Source organism: Oncorhynchus keta, unplaced genomic scaffold (assembly GCF_023373465.1).
Source record: "Oncorhynchus keta strain PuntledgeMale-10-30-2019 unplaced genomic scaffold, Oket_V2 Un_scaffold_1526_pilon_pilon, whole genome shotgun sequence".
NCBI lineage: Eukaryota > Metazoa > Chordata > Actinopteri > Salmoniformes > Salmonidae > Oncorhynchus > Oncorhynchus keta.
Window position 1 is genome coordinate 1,350,387 of NW_026290798.1, and position 14,576 is coordinate 1,364,962.

General features: G+C 45.8%; 1 protein-coding gene across 48 annotated transcripts in view; it reads left to right on the forward strand.

Annotated features, from left to right (window-relative positions):
• Positions 1 to 14,576, forward strand: part of LOC118379437 (DENN domain-containing protein 3-like) — a 31,575-nt gene that overhangs the window by 11,288 nt on the left and 5,711 nt on the right. For 5 of the 48 annotated variants that reach the window (XM_052514131.1, XM_052514129.1, XM_052514127.1 and 2 more), the window contains exons 13-20: positions 1,295 to 1,479; positions 2,456 to 2,615; positions 2,972 to 3,336; positions 4,886 to 5,145; positions 5,436 to 5,606; positions 11,775 to 11,904; positions 12,219 to 12,329; positions 14,036 to 14,080. In XM_052514131.1, the coding sequence (XP_052370091.1) occupies positions 1,295 to 1,479; positions 2,456 to 2,615; positions 2,972 to 3,336; positions 4,886 to 5,145; positions 5,436 to 5,606; positions 11,775 to 11,904; positions 12,219 to 12,329; positions 14,036 to 14,080 (1,427 nt within the window). Of the gene's footprint in view, positions 1 to 1,294; positions 1,480 to 2,455; positions 2,616 to 2,971; positions 3,337 to 4,885; positions 5,146 to 5,435; positions 5,607 to 11,774; positions 11,905 to 12,218; positions 12,330 to 12,511; positions 12,602 to 12,646; positions 12,692 to 12,736; positions 12,917 to 13,004; positions 13,050 to 13,139; positions 13,185 to 13,229; positions 13,365 to 13,589; positions 13,635 to 13,679; positions 13,725 to 13,990; positions 14,081 to 14,125; positions 14,441 to 14,488; positions 14,534 to 14,576 lie in introns of all 48 variants that reach the window. The other 43 variants (XM_052514171.1, XM_052514172.1, XM_052514149.1 and 40 more) reach the window with 39 other exon arrangements.

The window sequence follows — 14,576 nt, forward strand, 5'->3', positions numbered from 1 at the left end:
TGGATGTTGTATTGTTGTTGAATATTTGAATGTACAGCAGAGGCATTTTTCTCAAACCTCTCTTCGAGAACCACCATCCATTTACAGTGTTTTGAGAGCTTCGATGATTAGTTGACCAGTTAGCCTTGACGATTAGTTGACCAGTTAGCCTTGACGATTAGTTGACCAGCTAGCCTTGACGATTAGTTGACCAGCTAGCCTTGACGATTAGTTGACCAGCTAGCCTTGACGATTAGTTGACCAGCTAGCCTTGACGATTAGTTGACCAGCTAGCCTTGACGATTAGTTGACCAGCTAGCCTTGACGATTAGTTGACCAGCTAGCCTTGACGATTAGTTGACCAGCTAGCCTTGACGATTAGTTGACCAGCTAGCCTTGACGATTAGTTGACCAGCTAGCCTTGACGATTAGTTGACCGGTTAGCCTTGGCGATTAGTTGACCGGTTAGCCTTGGCGATTAGTTGACCGGTTAGCCTTGGCGATTAGTTGACCGGTTAGCCTTGGCGATTAGTTGACCGGTTAGCCTTGGCGATTAGTTGACCGGTTAGCCTTGACGATTAGTTGACCGGTTAGCCTTGACGATTAGTTGACCGGTTAGCCTTGACGATTAGTTGACCGGTTAGCCTTGACGATTAGTTGACCGGTTAGCCTTGACGATTAGTTGACCGGTTAGCCTTGACGGTTAGTTGACCGGTTAGCCTTGACGGTTAGTTGACCGGTTAGCCTTGACCGGTTAGTTGACCGGTTAGCCTTGACCGGTTAGTTGACCAGTTAGTGCTGGAATAGATCAAATAAGTGAAAGAGACTGGTTAGGGATACTGGAGGAGTGATTTGGGAAATGATTGAATTCTATTACATAGTACCCCACTGCAAACATGCTACATATATGTCTGGGTGGTGTTCTGGGTCTCGTTTGTTATTCTGGATCTTGTTTGGTACTCAGTCCTGTATGTATATTAGGGTATGGTATTCAGTCCTGTATGGTATTCTGGGTCTTGTTTGGTACTCAGTCCTGTATGTATATTAGGGTATTGTATGGTTTTCAGTCCTGTATGTATATTAGGGTATTGTATTGTATGGTATTCAGTCCTGTATGGTATTTAGGGTATTGTATTGTACACAGTCCTGTATGGCATTTAGGGTATTGTATTGTACACAGTCCTGTATGGTATTTAGGGTATTGTATTGTACACAGTCCTGTATGGTATTTAGGGTATTGTATTGTACACAGTCCTGTATGGTATTTAGGGTATTGTATACAGTCCTGTTTTATGTTTTATGTGTCTGATGTCAGAATGAAGGCGATGACAGACAACCCCAGGAGGCCCACCATGCAGGAAATGGCCAGGAAGTATAGCAGCGACCCAGAGATCCGTCTGAACAAGAGGCTGGGGATGAGCCTCCCCAACCTGGGAGAGGAACGCCATCTCAACCTCCTCAGACAAACCTCCCTCAAGAAGACCATTATCCCTGAAAGTGGTGAGTACACTCTTAGAAAATATGGTTCCAAAAGGGTTCTTTGGTTGTCCCCATAGTGTAACCCTTTTTTGTTCTAGGTAGACCACTTTTTTGGGTTCCATATATAACTGTCTGTTGAAAGGCTTCTATCTGGAACCAAAAAGGGTTTTTCAAGGGGTTCTCCTACCCTTTTAGGTATTAGATAGCAACTTTTTTTAGGAAGGTTACAAAATTCCAGAAATTTTCCCCAAATTCCCAGGTTTTCCAGAAATCCCAGTTGGAAGATTAGTGGAATTAGAACGGAAGCATGAAATCCTCCAACCAGGATTTCTGGAAATCCAGATTTTGCAACCCCTGCAGTGGGAGGACTAATAATAGCTACCCACTGATTAACACATATACTGTGATGTTTAACTTTACACGGTTACAGTAACATTACTCCGTGACATTACGCACTGACTTTACACTTGAAATGTCTATTGGACTACTCTACATAACACTGTCATAACGGATGGCATAACAAGTCATGTCTGTTGTTGTCAGCTAATGAAAACTGTTATAACACACAACTATTTAGTGTTACGTGTCTCTTATGACAGATGGTTAAAGAAAAGTGTAGGTCATTAAGCCTTGACTTCTGTGAACAAGAAGATTCATCTTAAAAGGAATTTTCACAAATGTTCAACTTCATGTTCATCCTCAACGTCAACATATGTTAAAATGGCGTCTTTCTATAGTAGTAAAACATATAGAGGGAGATAAGTGTTTCCAATGACATCGTTGTGCATCATGTGATTTTAACCAATTATGAGGAGGCATTACCTACTAAATGCCTCCTAATTGGTTGATAATGTCATTGGAAACACCTTCCTCACTTATTTTACTACAGATCATAGAAACACGCCATTTTCACATATGTTGAGGTGGTGCTGGAGAAGATTCATATAAAGTAGACCCTTTTTGTTTGCAGTGTCACTCTTTGTCTTTTTCTACACAGCCTTCAAGATCCCACCCAAGCCTGTGAAGATCTTCAAGCTGCCAGAATTTCCTCCTCCCATGGTGCACCATCATGTCCAGAACTACTATAGAGAGTTGATCATACTACTGGGGAAGGCCATCTCCTGTGTTCCTCCTGAGAACTCCACCCTCCTGGCCAGGTACTTCATTTACAACATAGTGATTATTCATTTTATTAAGTCACACTTTAAACACACTAAATCTAAAAAATACATTTAAAAAAGGCTTTATTGGGTATTTGAAAAGTCCTCATAGTGACCGGACCACCAAGTTCATAAAGGCAATGCTCCTGCTGATAGCAACGAGAGGCACCTGGTGGGCGAGACAGAGAGAGGGCGCGTTAGTGTGTCCAATCAGTCACAATACGCACTACATACATACTTCACAAATCATTTATAAGTCCTACCTTTTCCCTATTCCTTTTCCCTATTCCCTTTCCCCTTTCCCTATTCCCTTTCCCTATTCCCTTTCCCTATTCCCTTTCCCTATTTCCAAGGTACTTCTACCTGCGCGGCTTCATGAACACGCTGTGTTCCAAGCGTCTTGACGCCCTCAGCGACTTCCAGAACCTCTACAAGACGGACATCGAGATCTTCCCCACCGACCTGGTAAAGGCGCTAGTGGACTCGCTGCAGAAGGACGAGTTCTCCCAGGTGGACCGGCGGCCAGAGCTCAAGCGGCTCATCTTCAAGGTGAAGACAGACAACGAGATGGTGCTGGTCCAAGCTGACGACCACGTGAAGAAGTTCCGGCTCCCTAAGACCCACATGATGCAGGAGGACTTTGTGAAGCGCATCCAGGAATCTGGGATTGTGAAAGACGTCGCCACCATCCATAGACTGTTTGAGGCTCTCACTGTGGGTAAGTTGAGACTTACCATCCATAGACTGTTTGAGGCCCTCACTGTGGGTAAGTTGAGACTTACCATCCAGACTGTTTGAGGCCCTCACTGTGGGTAAGTTGAGACTTACCATCCATAGACTGTTTGAGGCCCTCACTGTGGGTAAGTTGAGACTTACCATCCATAGACTGTTTGAGGCCCTCACTGTGGGTAAGTTGAGACTTACCATCCATAGACTGTTTGAGGCCCTCACTGTAAGTTGGACTTACCATCCAAGACTGTTTGAGGAGACTTACCATCCATAGACTGTTTGAGGCCCTCACTGTGGGTAAGTTGAGACTTACCATCCATAGATGTTTGAGGTTTGAGGCTCACTGTGGGTAAGTTGAGACTTACCATCCATAGACTGTTTCAGGCCTACTGTGGGTAAATTGAGACTTACCATCCATAGGCAGTTTGAGGCTCTCACTGTGGGTAAGTTGAGACTTACCATCCATAGACTGTTTGAGGCCCTCACTGTGGGTAAGTTGAGACTTACCATCCATAGACTGTTTGAGGCCCTCACTGTGGGTAAGTTGAGACTTACCATCCATAGACTGTTTGAGGCCCTCACTGTGGGTAAGTTGAGACTTACCATCCATAGACTGTTTGAGGCCCTCACTGTGGGTAAGTTGAGACTTACCATCCATAGACTGTTTGAGGCCCTCACTGTGGGTAAGTGAGTTAGAGGTCAGGCCTCTCGTTGACAGGACATGGAAATAGATGAGCAGTACAGTATGTTTGTACTATAGCAATAAGATCACCCATGATAGTAAACGAGTGATTGATTTGTCAATACAGTTTGAAATACAGTACCACTCTGCCTAGGAACACGGTGTGTATCATTATCCTTACTTTATTAATAGGATCTTGTAAGAGTGACTTTGGGTTTGAATTCTGCCATGAGGAGTCCCTCCAAATCAGTATTTTACATTGACTCCTCATTGGATGGTAAGCAAGACTGTCCAGTTCGTCTGCAGCATCCCATCGTATGATTGGTCAGCGGGACTCATGTGACATCTCTCTTTTATTTTTCTCTCTATCTTCATCTCTGCTTGGGTTTAACGTTCATTCCATGACATCATACATGAGATGGATGGCTGTTGTCTCATGGGGCGTCTTCAGCTATGGAAGATGTATAAATGTGCTCTTTGCTTTGACAAAACACGTTCTGTTTACAATAGATGCTGTTTGAAGTAGCTTGTTTCTATTGGCTTGAATGACATGCATGAACATGAAAGTAAAATGATGGAATGCATTTGCATGGGTTTAATGTGCGTTTGATGAGCATGTTCTCTACAGGCTGCTGAGACTTGTCATGCCTTGTTTACATGTACACCACCACTCTTACAACGAATGGCTCCTTGAAGACTGAAGCCTTCTTCTAAGAGAAGGTTACCTCTGTTTCCAGGGCAACAGAATCAGATTGACCCAGAGGTGTTCCATGTGCTCTACACCTTTTTGTTTCCTGGGCAACAGAAGAAGATTGACCCAGAGGTGTTCCGTGTGTTCTACACCTTCTGTTTCCAGGGCAACAGAAGCAGATTGACCCAGAGGTGTTCCGTGTGTTCTACACCTTCTGGAAGGAGACGGAGGTGGAGGCCCAGGATGTTCACCTGCCAGCTGAGGTCATGGAGCACCTGGACAACAACGAGTGTGTCTACAAGCTGTCCTGCTCCGTCAAAACCAACCAGGGAGTGGGTAAGATCGCCATGACACAGAAGAGGCTCTTCCTGCTCACTGACGGGAGGCCTGGGTTTATCGAGATCACCAAGTTCAGAGACATAAAGGTGTGGTTACTCTATGTTTAGGCACTAGTAGTAGTACTGTTCAGGCATGAGTTCTCTAAAAGCTTTGTAGTCTTAAAATAATCTTTGACAAGTATAGGCAATGGATGAAAGATGATCTTAGTGCTATGAAGCTTTTGGAAACTCACTCAGTAATGAATATGTTTGGCTTTGTTCAAATGAAAATCTGCCATGATGACGATGACACATCTGATAATCCTCTCACATTTCAGTTGAATGCATTCAGTTGTCCAGCTGACCAGATATCCCCCTTTCCCTCTCCTCTCTGTCAGGAGGTGAAAATCTCCTTTGCTCCTTTCCTGCTGCTGAGGATCCCGTCTCTGAAGATCAAGTGCAGTCTGAGGAAGGAGGTGTTTGAGGCCAACCTGAAGTCTGCGTGTGACCTGTGGAATCTCATGGTCAGAGAGATGTGGGCTGGGAGGACGATGGCAGACGACCACAAGGTAGGATATACGCTGGATCTCAAAGACTGGTGCTGCATTCAATAGGGTATAATGTAACCAAGTTGAATTCATTAAACTAACCCCTTCAGCTTGAAGTCCCCCAACCCGCACCATGGAATTGCTAGCTTTTCGGTGGCGCAGCAAAGCTGTTAAGCAGTGCAGTGGCTTCTGTTAAACACTTTGTGGAACGTGTGGGTAGAAATATTAGCATAGTCCATTTCACCCTCCTGAATGCGTTCTGTGGTTATTCATACTCTTGAAAAACATGTCACGTTCTTTTATTACCGTATTATGAAAAAAGTATAAGATCGGTTGGCTCCTAAAGGGATATTAATCTTACAGTACAGGCTTGTCCCACCCCTCTGGCCTGATGGTTTCCTCCAGGCTTCCTAAAGGGATATTAATCATACAGTACAGGCTTGTCTCACCCCTCTGGCCTGATGGTTTCCTCCAGGCTTCCTAAAGGGATATTAATCATACAGTACAGGCTTGTCCCACCCCTCTGGCCTGATGGTTTCCTCCAGGCTTCCTAAAGGAATATTAATCTTACAGTACAGGCTTGTCCCACCCCTCTGGCCTGATGGTTTCCTCCAGGCTTCCTAAAGGGATATTAATCTTACAGTACAGGCTTGTCCCACCCCTCTGGCCTGATGGTTTCCTCCAGGCTTTCTAACGGGATATTAATCTTACAGTACAGGCTTGTCCCACCCCTCTGGCCTGATGGTTTCCTCCAGGCTTCCTAAAGGAATATTAATCTTACAGTACAGGCTTGTCCCACCCCTCTGGCCTGATGGGTAAGTTGAAACTTCCTCCAGGCTTCCTAAAGGGATATTAATCTTACAGTACAGGCTTGTCCCACCCCTCTGGCCTGATGGTTTCCTCCAGGCTTCCTAAAGGAATATTAATCTTACAGTACAGGCTTGTCCCACCCCTCTGGCCTGATGGTTTCCTCCAGGCTTCCTAAAGGGATATTAATCTTACAGTACAGGCTTGTCCCACCCCTCTGACCTGATGGTTTCCTCCAGGCTTCCTAAAGGAATATTAATCTTACAGTACAGGCTTGTCCCACCCCTCTGGCCTGATGGGTAAGTTGAAACTTCCTAAAGGGATATTGAGGCTTCCTAAAGGGATATTAATCTTACAGTACAGGCTTGTCCCACCCCTCTGGCCTGATGGTTTCCTCCAGGCTTCCTAAAGGGATATTAATCATACAGTACAGGCTTGTCTCACCCCTCTGGTCTGATGGTTTCCTCCAGGCTTCCTAAAGGGATATTAATCATACAGTACAGGCTTGTCCCACCCCTCTGGCCTGATGGTTTCCTCCAGGCTTCCTAAAGGAATATTAATCTTACAGTACAGGCTTGTCCCACCCCTCTGGCCTGATGGTTTCCTCCAGGCTTCCTAACGGGATATTCATCTTACAGTACTGGCTTGTCCCACCCCTCTGGCCTGATGGCTTCCTAAAGGGATATTAATCTTACAGTACAGGCTTGTCCCACCCCTCTGGCCTGATGGTTTCCTCCAGGCTTCCTAAAGGGATATTAATCTTACAGTACAGGCTTGTCCCACCCCTCTGGCCTTGTCCCACCCCTCTGGCCTGATGGTTTCCTCCAGGCTTCCTAAAGGGATATTAATCATACAGTACAGGCTTGTCTCACCCCTCTGGTCTGATGGTTTCCTCCAGGCTTCCTAAAGGGATATTAATCATACAGTACAGGCTTGTCCCACCCCTCTGGCCTGATGGTTTCCTCCAGGCTTCCTAAAGGAATATTAATCTTACAGTACAGGCTTGTCCCACCCCTCTGGCCTGATGGTTTCCTCCAGGCTTCCTAACGGGATATTCATCTTACAGTACTGGCTTGTCCCACCCCTCTGGCCTGATGCTTCCTAAAGGGATATTAATCTTACAGTACAGGCTTGTCCCACCCCTCTGGCCTGATGGTTTCCTCCAGGCTTTCTAAAGGGATATTAATCTTACAGTACAGGCTTGTCCCACCCCTCTGGCCTGATGGGTAAGTTGAAACTTCCTAAAGGGATATTGAGGCTTCCTAAAGGGATATTAATCTTACAGTACAGGCTTGTCCCACCCCTCTGGCCTGATGGTTTCCTCCAGGCTTCCTAAAGGAATATTAATCTTACAGTACAGGCTTGTCCCACCCCTCTGGCCTGATGGTTTCCTCCAGGCTTCCTAAAGGAATATTAATCTTACAGTACAGGCTTGTCCCACCCCTCTGGCCTGATGGTTTCCTCCAGGCTTCCTAACGGGATATTCATCTTACAGTACTGGCTTGTCCCACCCCTCTGGCCTGATGGTTTCCTCCAGGCTTCCTACAGGGATATTCATCTTACAGTACAGGCTTGTCCCACCCCTCTGGCCTGATGGTTTCCTCCAGGCTTCCTACAGGGATATTAATCTTACAGTACAAGCTTGTCCCACCCCTCTGGCCTGATGGTTTCCTCCAGGCTTCCTACAGGGATATTAATTATACAGTACAGGCTTGTCCCACCCCTCTGACCTGATGCTTTCCTTCAGGCTTCCTACAGGGATATGAATACATGTATTTATTTATTTATTTAACCTTTATTTAACTAGATAAGTCAGTTAAGAAGGAATTCTTATTTAAATGAGGGCCAACCGGGGAACAGTGGGTTAACTGCCTTGTTTAGGGGCAGAACGACAGAGTTTTACCTTGTACACTCGGGGATTCGATTCAGCAACCTTTCGGTTACTGGCCCAATGCTCTAACCACTAGGCTACCTGCTGCCCCACGTTGGAGTACAGGCTTGTCCCACCCTTCTGGCCTGATGGTTTCCTCCAGGCTTCCTACAGGGATATTAATCATACAGTACAGGCTTGTCCCACCCCTCTGACCTGATGCTTTCCTTCAGGCTTCCTACAGGGATATTAATCTTACAGTACAGGCTTGTCCCACCCCTCTGACCTGATGGTTTCCTCCAGGCTTCCTACAGGGATATTAATCTTACAGTACAGGCTTGTCCCACCCCTCTGGCCTGATGGTTTCCTCCAGGCTTCCTAAGGGATATTCATCTTACAGTACTGGCTTGTCCCACCCCTCTGGCCTGATGCTTCCTAAAGGGATATTAATCTTACAGTACAGGCTTGTCCCACCCCTCTGGCCTGATGGTTTCCTCCAGGCTTCCTAAGGGATATTAATCTTACAGTACAGGCTTGTCCCACCCCTCTGGCCTGATGGTTTCCTCCAGGCTTCCTAAAGGAATATTAATCTTACAGTACAGGCTTGTCCCACCCCTCTGGCCTGATGGTTTCCTCCAGGCTTCCTAAAGGGATATTAATCTTACAGTACAGGCTTGTCCCACCCCTCTGGCCTGATGGTTTCCTCCAGGCTTCCTACAGGGATATTCATCTTACAGTACAGGCTTGTCCCACCCCTCTGGCCTGATGGTTTCCTCCAGACTTCCTACAGGGATATTAATCTTACAGTACAGGCTTGTCCCACCCTTCTGGCCTGATGGTTTCCTCCAGGCTTCCTACAGGGATATTAATCATACAGTACAGGCTTGTCCCACCCCTCTGACCTGATGCTTTCCTTCAGGCTTCCTACAGGGATATGAATACATGTATTTATTTATTTATTTAACCTTTATTTAACTAGATAAGTCAGTTAAGAAGGAATTCTTATTTAAATGAGGGCCAACCGGGGAACAGTGGGTTAACTGCCTTGTTCAGGGGCAGAACAAGAGAGTTTTACCTTGTAAGCTCGGGGATTCGATTCAGCAACCTTTCGGTTACTGGCCCAATGCTCTAACCACTAGGCTACCTGCTGCCCCACGTTGGAGTACAGGCTTGTCCCACCCTTCTGGCCTGATGGTTTCCTCCAGGCTTCCTACAGGGATATTAATCATACAGTACAGGCTTGTCCCACCCCTCTGACCTGATGCTTTCCTTCAGGCTTCCTACAGGGATATTAATCTTACAGTACAGGCTTGTCCCACCCCTCTGACCTGATGGTTTCCTCCAGGCTTCCTAAAGGAATATTAATCTTACAGTACAGGCTTGTCCCACCCCTCTGGCCTGATGGTTTCCTCCAGGCTTCCTAACGGGATATTCATCTTACAGTACTGGCTTGTCCCACCCCTCTGGCCTGATGCTTCCTAAAGGGATATTAATCTTACAGTACAGGCTTGTCCCACCCCTCTGGCCTGATGGTTTCCTCCAGGCTTTCTAACGGGATATTAATCTTACAGTACAGGCTTGTCCCACCCCTCTGGCCTGATGGTTTCCTCCAGGCTTCCTAAAGGAATATTAATCTTACAGTACAGGCTTGTCCCACCCCTCTGGCCTGATGGTTTCCTCCAGGCTAAAGGGATATTAATCTTACAGTACAGGCTTGTCCCACCCCTCTGCCTGATGGTTTCCTCCAGGCTTCCTACAGGGATATTCATCTTACAGTACAGGCTTGTCCCACCCCTCTGGCCTGCTGGTTTCCTCCAGACTTCCTACAGGGATATTAATCTTACAGTACAAGCTTGTCCCACCCCTCTGGCCTGATGGTTTCCTCCAGGCTTCCTACAGGGATATTAATCATACAGTACAGGCTTGTCCCACCCCTCTGACCTGATGCTTTCCTTCAGGCTTCCTACAGGGATTGTACATGTATTTATTTATTTATTTAACCTTTATTTAACTAGATAAGTAGAAGGATCCTTATTTAAATACAGGCAGTGGGTTAACTGCCTTGTTTACAGAGTTTTACCTTGTCACTCTGGGATTCGATTCAACCTTTACTGGATCCTAACCACAGGTACACGTTGGGTACAGGCTTGTCCCACCCTTCTGGCCTGATGGTTTCCTATAAGGGATATTGTCATACAGTACAGGCTTTACCCCTCTGACCTGATGCTTTCCTTCAGGCTTCCTACAGGGATATGAATACATGTATTTATTTATTTATTTAACCTTTATTTAACTAGATAAGTCAGTTGAATTCTTATTTAAATGAGGGCCAACCGGGGAACAGTGGGTTAACTGCCTTGTTCAGGGGCAGAACAAGAGAGTTTTACCTTGTAAGCTCGGGGATTCGATTCAGCAACCTTTCGGTTACTGGCCCAATGCTCTAACCACTAGGCTACCTGCTGCCCCACGTTGGAGTACAGGCTTGTCCCACCCCTCTGCTCTGCTGGAAAGTATTATGTTTTGTCCTTATTATATTATCCGAATGTGATCTCCCAAACTTAATGTGATCTCCCAAACGTAATGTGATCTCCCACGCTGTTTAATTGGCTGTACTCATTGTACATTGTAGTGTGTAGTAGGTTGTGTGTCTATACTTGTAAGACTATGTCTCTCTTATAGGATCCTCAGTACAGGCAGTGTGTGTATAAGTTGTCATGTTCCCTTTAAGGATCCTCAGTACAGGCAGTGTGTGTATAAGTTGTCATGTTCCCTTTAAGGATCCTCAGTACAGGCAGTGTGTGTATAAGTTGTCATGTTCCCTTTAAGGATCCTCAGTACAGGCAGTGTGTGTATAAGTTGTCATGTTCCCTTTAAGGATCCTCAGTACAGGCAGTGTGTGTATAAGTTGTCATGTTCCCTTTAAGGATCCTCAGTACAGGCAGTGTGTGTATAAGTTGTCATGTTCCCTTTAAGGATCCTCAGTACAGGCAGTGTGTGTATAAGTTGTCATGTTCCCTTTAAGGATCCTCAGTACAGGCAGTGTGTGTATAAGTTGTCATGTTCCCTTTAAGGATCCTCAGTACAGGCAGTATGTGTATAAGTTGTCATGTTCCCTTTAAGGATCCTCAGTACAGGCAGTGTGTGTATAAGTTGTCATGTTCCCTTTAAGGATCCTCAGTACAGGCAGTATGTGTATAAGTTGTCATGTTCCCTTTAAGGATCCTCAGTACAGGCAGTGTGTGTATAAGTTGTCATGTTCCCTTTAAGGATCCTCAGTACAGGCAGTGTGTGTATAAGTTGTCATGTTCCCTTTAAGGATCCTCAGTACAGGCAGTGTGTGTATAAGTTGTCATGTTCCCTTTAAGGATCCTCAGTACAGGCAGTGTGTGTGTAAGTTGTCATGTTCCCTTTAAGGATCCTCAGTACAGGCAGTGTGTGTATAAGTTGTCATGTTCCCTTTAAGGATCCTCAGTACAGGCAGTGTGTGTATAAGTTGTCATGTTCCCTTTAAGGATCCTCAGTACATGCAGCAGGCTTTGACTAACGTCTTGCTCATGGATGCTGTGGTTGGCTGCCTTCAGACCCAGAAGGCCATATTTGCCGCCTCCAAACTGGCATACTTTGACAGAGTGAAACATGAAGGTATGCATTATGGTCCAGATGCACTTTCCATTTGTTTTGTTGCATATAAATCATCTGTAAGCTTTACCATTTGCAAGTTTAATGGTGGGGTTCTGGACTAAAACACAAACTGAATGGAGAATCCTTGAAAATGTATTTAGTCCAGGAGTTTCCAGGAAACCTTGGAGTTCAAGGATCAAGTATACAACTAAATCAACATCGGATGTGCCTCTGAAGAACAATAGTGTGTGAAATTCATTGTGATTTTCTGTAATCAGGAAAGTGATTCATATTCTGATATGTCATTTTTTTCTGCTTTCTGTTTTGTCTGTAAGCAGTTCCTGTGATGGTTCCAAAGACAACATTGGAGACGTTGAAACACAAGATCAATCCATCACTAGACCTCCCAGCCCCACAGACTGTACATGTCTTACTCTACACACCAGGTGAGGGGAAACAGACAGCTGACTCTCTCTATTACTCTACACACCTGGTGAGGGGAAACAGACGGCTGACTTTCTATTACTCTACACACCAGGTGAGGGGAAACAGACAGCTGACTCTCTATTACTCTACACACCTGGTGAGGGGAAACAGACAGCTGACTTTCTATTACTCTACACACCAGGTGAGGGGAAACAGACAGCTGACTCTCTATTACTCTACACACCAGGTGAGGGGAAACAGACAGCTGACTCTCTATTACTCTACACACCAGGTGAGGGGAAACAGACAGCTGACTTTCTATTACTCTACACACCAGGTGAGGGGAAACAGACAGCTGACTCTCTATTACTCTACACACCAGGTGAGGGGAAACAGACAGCTGACTTTCTATTACTCTACACACCAGGTGAGGGGAAACAGACAGCTGACTCTCTATTACTCTACACACCAGGTGAGGGGAAACAGACAGCTGACTCTCTATTACTCTACACACCAGGTGAGGGGAAACAGACAGCTGACTCTCTATTACTCTACACACCAGGTGAGGGGAAACAGACAGCTGACTCTCTATTACTCTACACACCAGGTGAGGGAAACAGACAGCTGACTCTCTATTACTCTACACACCAGGTGAGGGAAACAGACAGCTGACTCTCTATTACTCTACACACCAGGTGAGGGGAAACAGACAGCTGACTCTCTATTACTCTACACACCAGGTGAGGGGAAACAGACAGCTGACTTTCTATTACTCTACACACCAGGTGAGGGGAAACAGACAGCTGACTTTCTATTACTCTACACACCAGGTGAGGGGAAACAGACAGCTGACTCTCTATTACTCTACACACCAGGTGAGGGGAAACAGACAGCTGACTTTCTATTACTCTACACACCAGGTGAGGGGAAACAGACAGCTGACTCTCTATTACTCTACACACCAGGTGAGGGGAAACAGACAGCTGACTCTCTATTACTCTACACACCAGGTGAGGGGAAACAGACAGCTGACTCTCTATTACTCTACACACCAGGTGAGGGGAAACAGACAGCTGACTCTCTATTACTCTACACACCTGGTGAGGGGAAACAGACAGCTGACTTTCTATTACTCTACACACCAGGTGAGGGGAAACAGACAGCTGACTTTCTATTACTCTACACACCAGGTGAGGGGAAACAGACAGCTGACTTTCTATTACTCTACACACCAGGTGAGGGGAAACAGACAGCTGACTTTCTATTACTCTACACACCAGGTGAGGGGAAACAGACAGCTGACTCTCTATTACTCTACACACCAGGTGAGGGGAAACAGACAGCTGACTTTCTATTACTCTACACACCAGGTGAGGGGAAACAGACAGCTGACTCTCTATTACTCTACACACCAGGTGAGGGGAAACAGACAGCTGACTTCTATTACTCTACACACCAGGTGAGGGGAAACAGACAGCTGACTTTCTATTACTCTACACACCAGGTGAGGGGAAACAGACAGCTGACTTTCTATTACTCTACACACCAGGTGAGGGGAAACAGACAGCTGACTCTCTATTACTCTACACACCAGGTGGGGAAACAGACAGCTGACTTTCTATTACTCTACACACCAGGTGAGGGAAACAGACAGCTGACTCTCTATTACTCTACACACCAGGTGAGGGGAAACAGACAGCTGACTCTCTATTACTCTACACACCAGGTGAGGGGAAACAGACAGCTGACTCTCTATTACTCTACACACCTGGTGAGGGGAAACAGACAGCTGACTCTCTATTACTCTACACACCAGGTGAGGGGAAACAGACAGCTGACTTTCTATTACTCTACACACCAGGTGAGGGGAAACAGACAGCTGACTCTCTATTACTCTACACACCAGGTGAGGGGAAACAGACAGCTGACTCTCTATTACTCTACACACCAGGTGAGGGGAAACAGACAGCTGACTCTCTATTACTCTACACACCAGGTGAGGGGAAACAGACAGCTGACTCTCTATTACTCTACACACCAGGTGAGGGGAAACAGACAGCTGACTCTCTATTACTCTACACACCAGGTGAGGGGAAACAGACAGCTGACTTTCTATTACTCTACACACCAGGTGAGGGGAAACAGACAGCTGACTCTCTATTACTCTGACACTACACAGGTGAGGGGAAACAGACAGCTGACTTTCTATTACTCTACACACCAGGTGAGGGGAAACAGACAGCTGACTTTCATTACCAGGTACACAC